Genomic DNA, 17998 nt, shown 5'->3' on the forward strand with positions numbered 1-17998 from the left:
TCTACATAGAAATGTAGACATATTACTTCCCACATCCGTAGACAGTATGTCATGAAAAGGACAAGGAAACACATTAGTCTTTGTAGCTAAAGAACAGACACCATACAAACATTCCAGTGTCAACAGCATTTTAAATTATGAATAGTATAAAACAGATTTTTGCACTTGTTTTGCACTGAATTATCTTTAGGACATTTTAAAATAATGAAACAATAGAAACAAATTTGAGAAGCAATTTTCACCTTTAAAATTTATTACAGAAGCTATACATACAAAATGAAATCCTAGTTATACAAGATGAATATGGAATAAGTTATAATAAACTTCAACAAAAATGAGTACGTGTGTGTGTGTGTGTGAATCCAGGAACATACACATAGTATGTAAATATTTCCAGTGACTGACATTGCTTTATGCATTACATCAGACAGTATCTACTAATTAAGGTATCTGAATTACTGAGTTTTAGAAGGCTTTAAATACAATATCCATATAAATCAACATCAAAAGGCAGCTCAACTTTGAAACTGTATTAGAATCCGGAATCTCTCATATGAGATCATTATCCCCTATTCCTCTGAAACAAGTTTCCAACAGAAGCTGTTTTACAAACTAATATTAGAATGTCTCCTAAAAAAAAAAAAAAAATATGCATGGTGGTGAATGGTTTTATTGTTTTAAGAAAGAAATGTATTTTTGGTATCATTAATACAAAATTTATAATATTTATATTTATATAATTGTATATAAAAGGTATCTATAGAATACAACCTAAGCACAAATTTAGAAAGATATAAACAGTTTTCAAATATAAAAACTTTGTGCTTTTAAAAAGCTGTTTAACAAAGTAGTTATTAATACATTTTTTGTGTGTATAATCATAAAAGTAAACCAAAAATATTTAAAACCTTTATTAACCCAAATTAGGATTATAAAAATGTTTATATAAAAAGCATTAATTTTGACATTCAAGTACAGAATTGTGGTGCAGCCAGAAGTTGTTCAAGAGTCCTCTCGCAAATCATGACTTGAACACTGGCTTTTAAGTGAATGGGCAGGGGAGGCTAAAGGCAGATGGGAGTCGGGCACTGAGGAAAACAAAGACAACAGAAACAATGGCAAAGACACAACGGTTAAGTAAATTTCTAGTCTGATACAATAAACTATTTTTAGGAAGGATAAAATTAAAAGTGCTTAAAACAAAAAATGTCCATGTCACTAATTACTTCTAAGTGCCATAAAACATTAGTTATCAAAATAACTTTATTACGAGTTGGCCACACTTCAACTACTGATATGCCACAGCATTACTATTACTATGCCTTGTTCAATCCAACCTCCAATATTTATCACTTATCTCTGTAATTTATCTTACATATGTACATATCAGGAAAGTTTAAATATTTTTATTTACTATTTTACTCTTTTCCTTAAAGATGCAGGATTTCATCTTGCATCAGTTATGTGGACATGACTAAGGTGAATTAAATAGGAAATGAATATAAAGAATATTTGATACCATGACATCATGATCTGGAACAACTGAAGTTTTCTACCTCTTGCTCCATTTTCTAGATAAAGGGTAGGAAGGAAAAACAGTAAGTTTCAATATGGAAAAAAAGCTAAAGAAACATTACTCCATTGCGGTTTTGTTTTTTTCAGTAAACAACCTTAAGGATATTATTACCCATGTATATATCTGATGGTGAAAACAGAAATTTAGTTTAGTATTTAAGACTATCACATAAACTGATATCACTGATGGGACTTCATTATTTAAATGCCTTTGAAATGAGCCTGAGATGTGTTCACTTTATGTTAAATTCAAATAGTTATTATCAAGGTACTTATAGATATTAATATTTTATATTTTGTAGGTATCAGTATTACATATATATTATACTATGTAGGTACCACAGTATACTTTAGTAAGTATACTAAACAGTATACATATTATATATTAGTAGGTATATAGTAGCTACCAGTAATATATATATTATACAATGTAGGTATCATTCAATATCTATTTTTAATTAAAAAAGTTAGTACTCTAATCCTCACTATAAAGCAAGATTAAGTAAAGACAAATAGGTCTATCTTAAGTCTACCTTAAAAAGGAGCCACATATCTTCATTAATACACACACAACATAAAGATTTTTCATAGTTTACCGATACTATAGTTCCACTGTTTATTAAAGAAACACAAACTAATGAAGTGCTAGATTAAAAAAAGTACAGGGCTGGGCCGGCCTGGTGGTGTAGTGGTTAAGTTCGTGCACTCCGCTTCGGCAGCCCAGGGTCTGCAGGTTCAGATCCTGGATGCAGAACTACAGCACCACTTATCAAGCCATGTTGTGGCAGGCGTCCCACATACAAAAAGGAAGATGAGCACAGATGTTAGCTCAGGGTCAATCTTCCTCAGCAAAAAGAGGAGGATTGGCAGTGGATGTTAGCTCAGGGCTAAACTTCCTCACCAAAAAAAAAAAAGTATGGAACTCAGTTGTACCTAGAAATAATCCATAACCCACATATGGAAAAATGGTCTTTAAAAATTCTTATAAAATGGGGCTGGCCTGGTGGCGTAGTGGTTAAGTTTGCACACTCCGCTTCAGTGGCCTGGGGTTTGTGGGTTCAGATCCCAGGTGCAGACCTACATACCGCTCATCAAGCCATGCTGTGGAGGCGTCCCACATATAAAAATAGCGGAGGACCGGCATAGATGTTAGCTCAGGGCCACTCTTCCTCAAGCAAAAAGAGGAAGATTGGCAACAGGTATTAGCTCAGGGCCAAGCTTCCTCACTAAAAAAAAAAAAAAAAAAAAAATTTTCTCATAAAATCATTTCTTAGATAAATTAGTTTACCTGAATAAGTGTTGTTTTGTCATAGTCCCTGCGATGTTGATAAATACACTGGCTGATTACTGCGTACAAATTTTCCAGCTGAAAAATATTGTATTCTTGACTTTTTTTAATGACAGTCTTCAAAAGATTCTAAAAGAAAACGTGAGTGTTTACATATATAAGAGATCAATTTCCTGAGACAAGATATTTCAATTTTGAAGATTTTGGAAATTTCTAGCGTATAAGCCAGAGAGAGGGCAGACCAAGTCATTTGACAAGACATGGCAGCCTCTAATAGCAGCTGTGACATTTAGCCGTTGTTAACTTTATCATTATTCTATGATCCTGGCCTCTGCTCTGGGTAACTCTCATTCTAAAGACTACCTGAGGAGGTTGCGAATTTCAATTCTAGCCATAAATCTCTACAGACAAATTAAAAAATAATCTCAAACTAGATTAACAGGAAAAAAAGCAAAGTTTTTGCAAGTTATTTTATAGTACACAAGCACATTAAAACTAATTCCATTATGTGAAACAAAAAGAGATAGTGCATAAATGGTGAACTATCTCACCACATCAGGGTTCTTTTTCTCATAAAAAGGATTTTCCATCTGCTCAGTGTTTTTTCTCATGATTGAAATGAACTCACTGGATTTCCATGATTCTTCAAGTCTGGCCCTACCAGGATATGCCATTACATATCACAGTTAACAAAAACATGCCATTATGGTTAAGTAAAAACCAACTGAAATGGTCACAGGTAATGGTCATTAAAACAATGTATGGATCAACGATGTAGACAAGTATCTTAAAAACTATAATATCAACGTAGTAGCCACCTCCAACCAGCACCTTTATGAAAGTTATTTCATACCAAGTTTATCCTTTCATAAAAGATAATTATTGCATGGCAAACTGACATAATGCACCATTACACTCCCTTTTGGTGGGTTATGCTACTAATCTGCACAATGAAAGCATTATGATTTCAATTTACATACTTTTAATCGCTCATGGTCCACAACAAGTGAGGGTGTAGGTTGAGAAAGAATTGCCAAAGCCTTCTCAACACTGATGAGCTGCTGCTGTTCTACTTGGGACCGTCTAGCTCGAGTCATTCGCAGAACAAACATTTCTAGAATGAAAAATTAAATAATTATTATTTGGTTCACAGACATTATTATGCCTAAAATAAATATTAGGCAGATTAAATAGCAGACACCAATTCTGGCTTATTGACTTTACTGTAAGATTAAGATGCTCCCACTTAAGCACTCAAAAATTAAGGACATTTGAGAAGTATTTCTCTCTTTTTTTTAAATTTTATTTATTTATTTATTTTCCCCCCAAATCCCTAGTAGATAGCCGCATGTCATAGCTGCACATCCCTCTAGCTGCTGCACGTGGGACGCGACCCCAGCATGGCCGGAGAAGCGGCGCATCAGTGCGCACCCAGGATCCGAGAAGTATTTCTCAAATTGAGTATTTCAAGGGATCCTCAACAGGCTAGACTGTCTTCTACTTATGCATAAGACTCACAGACTTTAACACGGTTTTATTTTTTTTAATTTTTTTCATAGTATTGCCTAAAGTCCATTTGTATAAGAAAACATCAATCAAAAATAAATATTTCAAAAAAAAAAAAAAAAAGACTCACAGACTTTAAAAGCTGGAAGGGATCTCAGTAACCTAGAATAGGAGTTGCAAACTACTACCCATAGGTCAAATCTGGCCTACCGCTATAAGCAAAGTTTTATTAGAACCCAATCAGGGCCAGCCCCGTGGCTTAGTGGTTAAGTGCTCGCGCTCCGTTGCTGGCGGCCCGGGTTCGGATCCAGGGCACGCACTGACATACCGCTTCTCCAGCCATGCTGAGGCCGCGTCCCACATACAGCAACTAGAAGGATGTGCAGCTATGACATACAACTATCTGCTGGGGCTTTGGGGGAAAAATAAATAAATAAATAAATAAAATTTAGAACACAATCATGTCTATTTTACATATGTGTGTCAATGTGGCTTTTCCAGCAGGGTTGAGTAGTTGTGAGAGAGACTGTATGGCTAAATATTTACTATCTGGCCCTTTACAGAAAAAGTTTGGCTATCCCTGATCTATAACAATCTACTCACTGATAGATGAGAAAAATGAGGCCAAGAGAGGTGAAGAGACTTTTCTAAGGTCAGCATACCTAACTGTTTTAAGAGCCAGGACAAGAACCCAAATCTCCTGATACATAAACAAGTACCTGTCCCACTAAATAGTGTCTTTTGAAAAAAGATAATGATAAAAGAAAAATAAAACAACTTGGAACCCAAACAAAACATACTAAATTATATAGCCAATGGATTAACATTTAAAATATCCACACTGGAAAGGCTGTATCCTAGTCCATTCTGTTATTACTCAAACACATTAGAACTCATTTCAAGGAAGTCCTGGAAAAAGATTTACCTACAGCATAAAAGGCACTGAAAAAAAACAGTCTCTAACTTAGTCAATACTTGTTTTTGACCAAAATAAATTTTTGATTGTTACCCCTCTTTGTGCTTTGTAAGATGAAATAACATTTGGCTTTTCCAAAAACCAAACAAATCTACTGCCGAAGGTCCAAAAAGATTCAGATAGAAGACGATTTCAAATGAAAAACTTTGGGAGCAGGATCACTGAAATAAATGTAAATCTTGGACTTAACGTACAATAGGGATAGAGGAATGATGGAGGTAAGTAACAGTTGTTCTACATCACTCAGCAAGAAGCACAGGAAACTGCTTATCTTGCTTAAAAATAAGAGAGTATCCTGCCAGCTTTTAAAAACTGGCTTTAAAAAAGCCAAGCACTTGGCTACATGCTTACATGGATTATTTTATTCAGTCGTCAAAATATCTCATTGCCCTGCAACTACCTACTCCAATTTTGCAGATGAGAAAACTAGGGCCGGCCCCGTGGCTTAGCGGTTAAGTGCGCGCGCTCTGCTGCTGGCGGCCCGGGTTCGGATTCCGGGTGCGCACCGACGCACTGCTTCTCCGGCCATGCTGAGGCCGTGTCCCACATACAGCAACTAGAAGGATGTGCAGCTATGACATACAACTATCTACTGGGGCTCTGAGGAGAAAAAATAAATAAATAAAATCTTTAAAAAAAAAAAAGAAAAGAAAACTGAGGCTGACAGGTCAAGAACCTTGCCCAAGGTCACAAGCTACTAAGTTGTGGACTAGGGGTCAAATCCAGGTCTGTTTGATGCTATAGTATGCTTTTAACAACAGTGATTTACTAGCTCAATAGTTATTAAGTAAAGATAATGCTATTTTTCCTCATTAATTAACACCTGCACTATGAAAGACAAGTAAAAAGGAATAAATTGAGAGGGTAATTAGTTGCTTAAGAACCCTGAGTAATTGGGGCCGGCCCAGTGACGCAAGCGGTTAAGTGTGCACGCTCCACTGCGGTGGCCCGGGGTTCGCTGGTTCGGATCCCGGGCGCGCACCGACGCACCACTTGGCAAGCCATGCTGTGGCGGCGTCCCATATAAAGTGGAGGAAGATGGGCACGGATGTTAGCCCAGGGCCAGTCTTCCTCAGCAAAAAGAGGAGGATTGGCAGATGTTAGCTCAGGGCTGATTTTCCTCACACACACACACACACACACAAAAGAACTCTGAGTAAAACATCTTTTAAAATCAGTAAGTTGCTTAATTGAGAGACTTACCTTTTGCTTCATTTTCATCAGAAATATCTATTATCTGAGAGCTAGAAGCATCTCCATTGCAAACAATCTTATCTTTCCTCAATTCTGTACATACTGTAATCTTCCCAGATTCTTCAAGTTCATTCTCAATACCATAAATATCTGAATTATTATTTCCCAATTCCATTTTGCTTTCAGAGGCATTTTGCTGCTTCTCATTTTCTTCCATTGAAGACTCTCCTGTGTTTCCAGTCTCATTGTGGTCTACGCTTGTATCTTGATTTTCCTCTGTATCACTCTCAATTTTGTCATTCACGATATGTTGGCTATCATCTTTTGTCTGTGAAATCCTCCTTCGTTTTTTTATGGTACCTAAATACCACTTCGACTTTTTGCGGATTTTTCTCTTCAACTGAGCTTCAAAGAATTTAAAGAAAAAAGATAAAAGAACATTCAACAATCTTCTAAAGTCTAAGTAAATGGGGAAAAAAAAAAATCTCTTGAGATATGAGGATAGAAAGTTTGAGAAACCACCATAGTTTTGTATGGTTAGAATATAGAAACAAAAGTAGAGATTACCATGAGAAGAAGGTAGAGAAGTGGGCAATAACCTGTCATTCTAAGGAGTTTGGATTTTATTTTGAATAATTTTTTAAAAATCTTAATTTTAAGGAAGGAAATTACATCTGTTTGATGTATATATTAGAAAGATCACTTTGGCAGTAGTATGAGGAACAAACTGCAGGAAGGGCAAGACTAAAAATGGCCTACACTTACTGAGTGCTTAGCATATAGCAGGAACTCTTCTAAGACCATTATGTGTACTAACTCACTGAAATTTCACTTTAACCTGAGCAGGCTTACTACTATTATCAACATCACTTTAGAGAGGAAGAAACTAAGATATACAGAGATTAAACATTTTGTCTAGACTAGATATAGTATAACCACACTGCAACATTATGTTTGAGAGATTCATTTATACTGCTATATGTACTTGAAGATTAATCATTCTCACTGTTGTATAAGAATCCACGTTTTTTCATTCTACTATTGATGGGCGTTTGGGTTGCTCCCAGTGTTGGGCTATTATGAATATTGGTTCTATGAACATTATTATTATTTTTTTTTTTGTGAGGAAGATCAGCCCTGAGCTAACATCCATGCCAATCCTCCTCTTTTTGCTGAGGAAGACTGGCTCTGAGCTAACATCTATTGCCAATCCTCCTCCTTTTTTTTTCCCCCAAAGCCCCAGTAGATAGTTGTACGTCATAGCTGCACAACCTTCTAGTTGCTGTATGTGGGACGCGGCCTCAGCATGGCCGGACAAGCGGTGCGTCGGTGCGCGCCCAGGATCCGAAGCCCGGGCCACCAGTAGCGGAGCACGCGCACTTAACTGCTAAGCCACGGGGCCGGCCCTCTATGAACATTCTTACACATGTCTTTTTGTGAACATAACGTATGCAGTCCTGCTGGGTATATAGCTAGGAATGGATTGTTTTAAGGGAGTTATTTTTCATGTCAATTTCCACATATAAACTTGCTTAAAGTTGATTTGACCAAGAGCATTCTGGCAGTGGAAGTCTCTCACTGGTTTGCCTTTCTAATCCTCCCTTTCTCAGCTGCCTCCTCCCATTTTTACAAAAGACAGACTTACTCTATCTATTTCAAATCAGTTACCCCAGATAGATAAACGTGGAATACAATAAGGGAAGGTTCCAACCCCAGCAAAACACACGTACACACAGAATTTTAAAAATTCTGTTTAAAAGCATTGGAGATCTAACAAGGCATTGAGGAATTGTGGCACCCAAATATGGGAAAACAAATGCATAGTTGAGAGGCTAAGAAGCTGAGGAGAGTCTGACACTCATGGGGCTTAAAGAGCAAAAATTGGAATTAAGAGCCTACCAAGTAAGGAGGCCTCAGGAAAACCTACAGGGTTTGGGTTGGTATCCTGTGAAGTTATACCCTAAGAATAAGGAGAAACAGAAACTAGACCAAGATTTATAGGAAATGAAAATCAGTTTCAAATCACGTCAATCCACAACTAGATGAAGGTGAACTGGGATTGCAAGTGGTACATCATTAGAAATCTGGATTTAATTTCAAGAATGCAAAGTTGCTTTAATATTAACAAAAACCAATGTAATTCACTACATCAATATAAATAAAGGAAACTGAGGGGAAAAGTAAATGGCAGTAGAAGAGCATAAAGGTTACAATTCCATACATAAAAATTACCCAAGCACACTTACCAGGAGTGCTGCAAGCCAGAGGAGTACTGGGTGTCTTTAGCTTTTCATTCTGCTCTGGATCTGATCTTTTATCACCAACAGCAGCGGAATTTTGCTTCGGCATCACATGGTAGTAAGATGGGGCATATTTGGAGGAGCTACAACCTTGTAAACAGACGTGGGATGTCAAATCAAATTTCCAGATTTCAAAATTACATGATTAATTAAAAGGACTCAATACACTACATCAGAAGCATCTTTTTCTCATGAAAAATCATTTTCCTACCTCTCTTCTTTCTAGATTCCTGAATTTCTTCACAAAGCTGTTCAAAGTCTTCATCAAGTTCTTCTTTAATTATTGCATAGGCAGTATCTCTTAAAGCACAGGCTCTATGCCTAATAAGACGATCTGAGAAATGAATAAAGAATACAATTTAAAATTTCTCCTTTTAATAATTTACCAAAAATAAACTCAACATATTGGGCTAAGATTGCAGTCGTTATAATTTTTTTACTTTTACCATGAATAGTAAAAGTTACTAGAATTGTGTATTTCTGTTTTTGGTGTTATTTAATCTAATGTTCTGGACATCTGATTCAATATGGCAGATTAAACCCAAACAATTTTATTGCTCTGTCCTATCCAGATTCCTTTGAAATACCAGAAAAAATATAAGAATCAAACAATAGTAAGACTAAACAACAACACAACAATATAATGACAACAAAAAACAGTAAGGGAGGCGGCTGGCCCGGTGGCGCAGCGGTTAAGTGCACATGCTCCACTTCAGCAGCCCAGGGTTCGCAGGTTCGGATCCCGGGTGCACACTATAGCATCGCTTGTTTGTCAAGCCATGCTGTAGTGGCGTCCCATATAAAGTGGAGGAAGATGGGCACGGATGTTAGCCCAGGGCCGATCTTCCTCAGCAAAAAGGAGGAGGATTGGCATTGGATGTTAGCTCAGGGCTGATCTTCCTCACCAAAAAAAAAACAAAAACAGTAAGAAAGGCTATCAGTGTCATTAGTGAACCAGGGATGTAAAAAAATTTTGGAAGAGATACAGAGGATGTTACAGCATTGACAGAGAAACTAAACAAAGACAGTGAAAGAGCAACCCTACACAGGAAACTGGAAAAAGTCCTAAACTCAGAGTCCAAGCACTGTAAACTGGGATACACTGAGGCAGAAGGCAGATAATAAGTGAATGCCAGATTGCTTGAATGCCAGGATCAGTCCCCCTCACAGGGCAGTAGGCTGCAGTATTCACACCTAGGTTACAGTTGACAGCAATAGCTACAACATCAGAAGGGATGTTGCAGGGGGCTTCTGACATGGCATCTGGGACTGAAGAAAGGCAGGGCAAAGTCTAAGCATTAGTTTCTGAAGTGTGGTAGCATCGGCATCAACTAGGAGCTTGTCAGAAATGCAAATTCTCAGGCCCTACCTTACATTTACAGAATCCAAAACTATGGAGATGGAGCCCAGCAATCTGTATTTTAACAAGTCCTTTAGGTGATTCTGATGCCTGCTAAAGTCTGAACACTACTGGTCTAAAGTAATTTTAGATTGTCACAATGGAAAGAAAGAGAAGCAGCAGCAGCACGATTGCAATTAAACAGAAAAAGCCCTCTGCCTCAAGGGTAAATGCTTCCTTCTTTCTACAATTAAGGGGTGTTACCAGCTTGGTGGCCTGTTTCCCACTGCTTAACTCCAGAACTCTGAACTATTGGGAAAAGCTTAGGGAAGGTGGGGTAGAGGACTGGGAGGGGAAGAATAGTAGGCTTTTCAATTGCTGAAGAAACTCTCAGTAGGTCCCTATGCTAATCTATCTAATTTATAAGAACTACAAATTTACAGTCGTGCGCTGCCTAACGACATTTTGATCAACGACAGACCACATATACAATAGTGGTCTCAACATTAGTACCAAACAGCCGAGGTGTGTAGTAGGCTATATCGTCTAGGTTTGTGTAAGTACACTCCTTTATTTACATATGATGTTTGCACAACAATGAAATCACCTCACAACACATTTCTCAGAACGTATCTTCATCGTTAAGCGATGCATGACTGCAAAAACAGAAAGCCAACATACTGGAGGAAAGAGTTAATGCAGGAAACAGAACCATTAAAAAAAATATATATTATCCACTGAAAGAGTTAAGGATACTGCATTCATAAAACAAGAATAGAAAGCTAGAAAAAAGAAGCGCTTGAGAAAGAATATTTTTTGGAAATGAACAAGTTTATATCAAATACATAGATATCTGAATATATCGTTATATATATATGAACAAATATATCATTTAAAAAATCCCTTACTTGATAAATTTTATTTATTAATAGACTGGGTAGGTGAGGGTGGAATGGGTATGTGCATAGAAAAGGTCTGGAAACATATCCCCAAACTTAACAGTATCCATCTTTGGAGAAAGGAAATAGGGAACCTAGTTTTTAAAATATTATTACCAAGTATTACACTGCATTACTTTTTTAACAAAAATTATAATGGTCTTAACCAAGAAAATCCTTTCAAACCTATTTTATTACAGAGAAGTGTTTATTTTTCCACTTTGAGAAAGAGCATCGATATACAAAGAAAACAAGCTAAGTTGTTATGCAATTTCATATCTCATTAGAGGACATATGTAATTGTTAATAAACCCAGGGATTTTGGAATGAAAGGAACCTGCATTCACATTCTGCCTCTACTACCTCCTGGCAGTATGACCCTGAATAAGTTTTTAAACTTCTCTAAACTTCACTTTCCTCAACTATAAAATGAGGGGTAAGGTTGTTATGAGAATTAAAGGGCCCTGTGAATGAAAAATGTTAGTGATCTATCACCTGGCATAAAATTAACCTTCAATAAGTGTTAATAGTCCCCATTCCACCCCCTGAAAAAAAAATCCATTAATGCTCACCTCCAGGATCTCGATCTGGATTGTATTCTAAAGCATTACTACAGATTAGATCAATATCACTCAAATAGTCTTTCACAGTCAGATACTTGTGGAGATCAATTTTACTGATTACAGAAGAAAGGTCCATTGGTTGCTTTATTACAGTGACATAATCAGGAACCTAAAATTCAAGCAAATGACCAAATCACTAAATTAACTATGAACATAAAAAACATTTGAGTCAACTTTCTCTTCCAGGCAATACAGGGGAAAGAATACATATATATGACACATTAATAATATACTAATATGAAACCTTCGACACTATTTAAGGCTGGTTTTGCTTTGTATTTATTCCTATTCTTGGGCACCTACGTCTCCAGTAACATCCTATACCTCTTTCTTCATCCAAATGCCACTCACTCTTCAATGTCAACTTAAGACCTCACTCTCCAGCTTACTCTAACTGTGCAGGTTAGGATAACATCATGTAGCATTAAGACATTCTCAAACTGCTTCTAGAATGTCTGGGTTGAGCAAAGTTAGTTGTCTATTCTCTGCAGGAAAGGAAAACGCATTACATAGCTCTTGAACTCTCCATTTGCCTAGGACACTACTTGATATGTTTCCATACAGAAAAAACAAGTTCATAGGGTAGAGAGGAAACCACATAAACGATTCAAATATTCTCTAATTTTTAAGCATTATAGCTTAGAACACTTTTGATCCAAAGATTAAATTAATACCTCATCAGGGTCAACAGGTTTGGTAAATACTCTGAATCGCTTGTCAATAGCAAGCCTATGTGTAACATTTCTTAAGAAAATCCTCAGTTCTCTAAATGTATCTTCTTCTTGTTCTTCTAGTCGTTTCACTTCTTCTGCTGTCAGTGGTCTTGGCTCAGGTGGTGGTGCTACTGGAAGAACCTCCAAGGCCTGCAAAACTTCACATGAACAGAAGATTTTAGTTACTACTCTCCCATCATATCAAATGATTCAGTGCACATAGCAGCTAGGCTTTTAGGGGTTATCCTCCTTACATCTGCCAGAAATCACATTTCGAATACTAAAGTGCTACCATAATCTCTACCCCTACATCCCACCCAGCAATAACTGATAACTTGTCATTTGGAATGCTAATTCCTTAGTCATCCTCTGTTCCATTTTAAGACCACTTAAGAGACTACTAAAACTTTGAAAACTATTTTCAAGACAAGAATATTCTAACAATGAAAAAAATCTTTACTACTTAATTTTTTAACTAATAAGAAATTGTGGTGTATTTCCAATACAACAACAGTTTAATTTTGTTTAAACAGATACACACTGAGTACTCAGGATAGAAAGGGGACTATGAGAGTGCTGCCCAGTAAGTTTACAATCTATTAAGCAAGTAAGAGACATAATTATAACATCATCGTAATGTCGTATTAGGAGTATTAAAAAAGTACTATGGGTCATAAAGGTAGAAAATTAATTTTGCTTAGCTATGTTAGGGAAGAAAAAAAGAGTTATACTAGAAGGACAAGTAGTTCCTTAGGCAGAGATGGGCGATGGGGATAGAAGCAATACTGAGAGGGAGTAAGCATTAATGAAATTATGAAAGGGCAGGAATATATTGTGTATGGTTTAAAGATAGAGTGCTCTGGGGCCAGCCCCGTGGCGTGGTGGTGAAGTTTGCACACTCTGCTTCAGCCCAGGTTCGCGGGTTCAGATCCTGGGCATGGACGTACACCACTTGTCAGCCGTGCTGTGGTGGCGACCCACATATAAAGTAGAGGAAAATTAGCACAGATGTTAGCTCAGGGCTACTCTTCCTCAAGCAAAAAAAAAAAAAGAGAGAGAGGAAGATTGGCAACAGATGTTAGCTCAGGGCGACTCTTCCTCAGCAAAAAAAATAAAATAAAGATAGAGTGCTTTGCAAGGAAAGAAGTAGGGGGAGGGAGGGAGAACAAAAGTGCCAAAAATGGTTTGGAAAGACAGACTGGGGCTATACTATGAATTCTGGCCCAAATTTCACATAGATTGGGGCCACACTATGAAAGGCCTTATATGCTGTAAGAACTTTAGTCTATTTAATGGGAAGCATAGAAGCAGAGGTATCAACCTCATGACTAAAGTTTTGAGCTTATGTTATTAGAAGATGGCAATACCATTAGCTGATATTTTATTCCCACTTTCTTGAAATTATTACATACTAACCTCGATATAAGAACTAACCTGCTTTCTTTTTTGATACAGGAGGCTTAGCAGCTTGCTTTAGAATTAAATCTTCAAAAAATTTTGTCCGTTCTTCTTTACCAGGTAACTGGACATTAAAAATTTCTCCATAATCCCGAATAAATAATTCTTGCACCTTACAAAAGAAAGTAAATGCATTTTATATAGATGTATACACACACATACTATGTATGTATCATTCATTGCAACAGTAGATTATTATGCACATATTTTTAATGACAATCTAAATTGTGTAATAAAGAAATGATTTTTTAAGCAAATCTTTTATGTATGCTGGATTTATGTATAAACAGTATATGCACTAGATTAGTAAGTAAAAAACACAGGCTCTCAAGACTCCAAACTACAATTCATATGGTAACTGATTTGGTAATATTTTACTTAAAGGGTTTTGTTGAGATCAATTAATTCACTTTCACAGCCCAAAGTGAGATATGAGAATGAGTGGCTGTTCAAGAAGAATAAAGGCCAGAAAATAAGTGTTGGTGAGCATGTGGAGAAATCAGACCCTTTATGCTGGTAGGAATGTAAAATGGTGCAGCCACTGTGGAAAACAGTATAGTGGTTCCTCAAAAAGTTAAACACTGAATTACTATGTAACCCAGTATACATATCCAAAAGAACTGAAAACAAAGACTCAAACAGACACTTATATACCAATAATTACAGCAGGATTATTCACAACAGGCAAGAGGTAGGGATAATCCAAAGGTTCATTACTAGATGAATGGATAAACAAAATGTGGTATATAGATATAAAGGACTATTATTTGGCCTTAAAAAGGAATGAAACTCTAACACATGCTACAACATGAATGAACCTTGAAAACATTATGCTAAGTGAAATAAGCCAATCACAAAAGGACAAATACTACATGATTCCACTTATATGAGATATGCGGAATAGGTAAATTCAGAGACGGAAAGTTATTATAACAGAGGTTACCAGGGGCTAGGGGGAGGAGGGAATGGGGAATAATTGTTTAATGGGTACAGAGTTTCTGTTTGGGATGATGAAAAGTTCTGGAAATGGGTAGTGGTGATGGCTGCACACTGCAAACGTACTTAATGCAATGTACTTGATGCCACTGAATTGTACACTTAAAAATGGTTAAAATGGTAAATTTTATGTTATGTACATTTTACTGCCAAAAAAAGAATAAAGGCAAAACAGATGCCAAAAGGATGTTTCTGAACAAACCTGTAGACATTTTCCAGTATTATTAGAGAATAACAATGTTTATTTCTTGTATGATGTTTATGTGCTTTGTTTAGGATATCTCTGATACAGAAAAGTTTACATTCATAGCTTATGAATTTTCTGCTTTGCAGGGTCTTCCATGCTCCAAGATCACAAAAATGTTTTTCTCTAATATATTATGATATGAATATTTTCCTCCTATTGTCTTGACATCACTTATGAAATAAGTCTCTGTTTTTGCTAAATTACTAAATTACTATGTATACAAAAGTCTACTAATGGGCTATATTCCACAAATTTGTCCATTTCGGACCAAATTCCACAGTTTTAATTACTAACTTTACGGTACACTTTAATATTTGGTGGGCCAAGAATTTCCTCATTGCTTTTTCAAAACTTTCCTGGAAATTCAAGCACTTTTTTATTCTACATTGAATTTTAGAATCCACGTATTTTGTTGGGATTTTTATTGGAATGTGTACCTTTTCCCCCTTTCTGGTGGCCTGGAAGTTATACATTGTATTTCTATTCTTTTATTTAACAGACATATCTAAGCTTCTTTTTCTACTAAATAGTAAGGTTAATCAATATCTGCATATCACACAAAAATGTGCTTTTACTTCCTTCTCCTTCACTATGTCTTTCCTGTCATTTCAATTTCAGACAATTTTATGATAAGTTTTACTGTTTTCTTTGCTCACTGCTTGTTATATGCCACTTCTACAAAATAAAAAATCCTAGAAGAGAAATAATTCTTTAACAATTCTTTCAGTCAGGGGTTTATGGGTAATGGTTTCTTAGGCATTGCATGTTTAAAAATATCTTGATTTTGCTCTCTCACTCAAATGCTAACTTTGCTGGGCAGAAAATTACAAGTTCAAAATTATTTTCCTTCAAAATTTAAAAACATTGTTCAGTTGTCTCCTTAGTAGCCAGTATTACCAATGAAAAGGTAAAAGCAAACTGATTTTCAGTCTTTACTTCTAGTAATATTTTTTCACCTGGAAGATTTTTAGATTTTTCTCTGTACTTTTGGCATTCTGAAATTTTATCTAGATGTGGGCCTTTTTATATCCATCAGTTAGAACACAGGGGCCCTTTTAAATCTGAAGACTTATAGTATTCTTTAGCTCTACAAAATGTTCTGTTATGTGACTATTTTCTCTTCTACATTTCTTTTCTCTGCCCACAAATACCATTAAATAGATGTTAGACCTGAATCTATCTCATCCATTTCTTTTAACTTTTTCTTCAGTTTTCAACTCTTCATCCTATTGTATTATATACTATAAGAGTTCCTGGCCTTGTGATCTTCCATCTTGCTAATTCACTCTTCATCTGTGTCTGCTCCTTTTCAGCCCTATGGGGTTTTTTATTTGTGGCAGTTATTTCATTTATAGCTCCAACTGGTTCTCTTCTGCATCAATTGGTTCTTTTCCAAGAGTCTGTTGGTGATACATGGATATGATTATCCATGGAGTTGTCCTTCCTCAAATGCTTACTTATAAGCTCATCTTTGCCTTTAAAATCTCTGACTGTCCATAGATGCTTTTTCTGTTTATTCTAGCTTCTACTTCCAATGATTATGGAAGAAGCTAGCCTATACTGGAAACAGAATGTGCCTGTAATTTGTCTTCTGGGCACAAGGGCTCCCCATTCCTCCTGATATCAGCAGCCATAGATAAGTCACTGCTCTGCCACACTAGTCCTTGAATCCACTGTCACTACTCTAGCTGAGGACAAACAACGCTACTGACTGCTGCTTGGCATGGCCGGAAGTGAAGAAAGCGAATTACCCCAAAGCTGTGCAAGGGCTCTTTCAATTCCTTCCTAGCAATGATGCAGAGCTAGAAACTACCCCCATCTTTCAAAGCAGTCCTTTCATGCACATGCTTGTCTTTCACAGATTCATGAAAGTTTCTAATCCACTGATGACATTCTCATTTTCCCATACTGCTCTGAGTTGTTAGGGTCTGCTCATTTGTTTTTTTGTGAGGAGATCAGCCCTGTGCTAACACGTGTCAATCCTCCTCTTTTTTTGCTGAGGAAGACTGGACCTGGGTTAACATCCATGCCCACCTTCCTCCACTTTATATGGAACGCCGCCACAGCATGGCTTGACAAGCAGTGCGTCGGTGTGCACCCGGGATCCGATCCCGCGAACCCTGGGCCTCTGCAGCGGAGTGCGCACACTTAACCGCTTGTGCCACTGGGCCGGCCCAGGGTCCACTCATTTTTGACCTATATGCTCATGCATATAGGTACTCTGACTGTAGTTTTGAGATAGACAAATTTTAATGTAGCTAATAATGGTACACGGTATTGCTCATATATTATAGTCCAGTGCTATATAGACAGTATCATTGAATTACTAGTCACTAAGGCTCAAAGTAGACTCACTTATTTGCACCCATATAGACTACTCATTTTTTAAAATGAGCAATTTCTGGTTCTGTGCCCATTTCATCCTACTATACAGTGTGGTACTGGGATGCCTTACCCAGTTTATAATTATATGCTTATGAAATAATACCCTAAGAAAACAGAGAAGCTATCCTTTAAGTTAGGATCATTAAGTACAGAATTCCCACATTGATAAAGTTATCCCAGGTTAAACTGATCATAGTTTTTCAACCTCCCTACAATGATATAAAGAAAGTTCAGCTAGTTTGTCTTATTACCAAGAGTATAAACCTATTACCTTTGTTTCAAACTTCAAAATGATTAACAAAGTTTTCACTGACAGTGAGTAAAATAAGCCAATGGTATAATGTGGCTACCAAATAGCAATTCTTCTTTACTCTGTTAATCAGAACACTGCTAGAGTACTTAATTCATTCTGGGTACAGTCTTTCAAAAGGAATATAAAAAGAAAAACATTCAGAAGAGG

General features: G+C 36.6%; 1 protein-coding gene across 3 annotated transcripts in view; it reads right to left on the reverse strand.

Moving 5' to 3' along the window:
- Positions 1 to 223: 223 nt before the first annotated feature.
- Positions 224 to 17998, reverse strand: part of ATAD2 (ATPase family AAA domain containing 2) — a 62078-nt gene continuing 44303 nt past the window's right edge. Inside the window, exons 20-29 of one of the 3 annotated variants that reach the window (XM_058564893.1) lie at positions 13887 to 14022; positions 12414 to 12610; positions 11689 to 11848; positions 9051 to 9173; positions 8786 to 8929; positions 6549 to 6944; positions 3844 to 3977; positions 2864 to 2992; positions 1520 to 1571; positions 224 to 630 (exon numbers count right to left, since the gene is read on the reverse strand). In XM_058564893.1, the coding sequence (XP_058420876.1) occupies positions 1527 to 1571; positions 2864 to 2992; positions 3844 to 3977; positions 6549 to 6944; positions 8786 to 8929; positions 9051 to 9173; positions 11689 to 11848; positions 12414 to 12610; positions 13887 to 14022 (1464 nt within the window). In that variant the 3' untranslated portion in view covers positions 224 to 630; positions 1520 to 1526. Of the gene's footprint in view, positions 631 to 896; positions 1572 to 2863; positions 2993 to 3843; positions 3978 to 6548; positions 6945 to 8785; positions 8930 to 9050; positions 9174 to 11688; positions 11849 to 12413; positions 12611 to 13886; positions 14023 to 17998 lie in introns of those variants that run through there. The other 2 variants (XM_058564894.1, XM_058564892.1) reach the window with 2 other exon arrangements.

Source organism: Diceros bicornis, chromosome 21, assembly GCF_020826845.1.
Source record: "Diceros bicornis minor isolate mBicDic1 chromosome 21, mDicBic1.mat.cur, whole genome shotgun sequence".
NCBI lineage: Eukaryota > Metazoa > Chordata > Mammalia > Perissodactyla > Rhinocerotidae > Diceros > Diceros bicornis.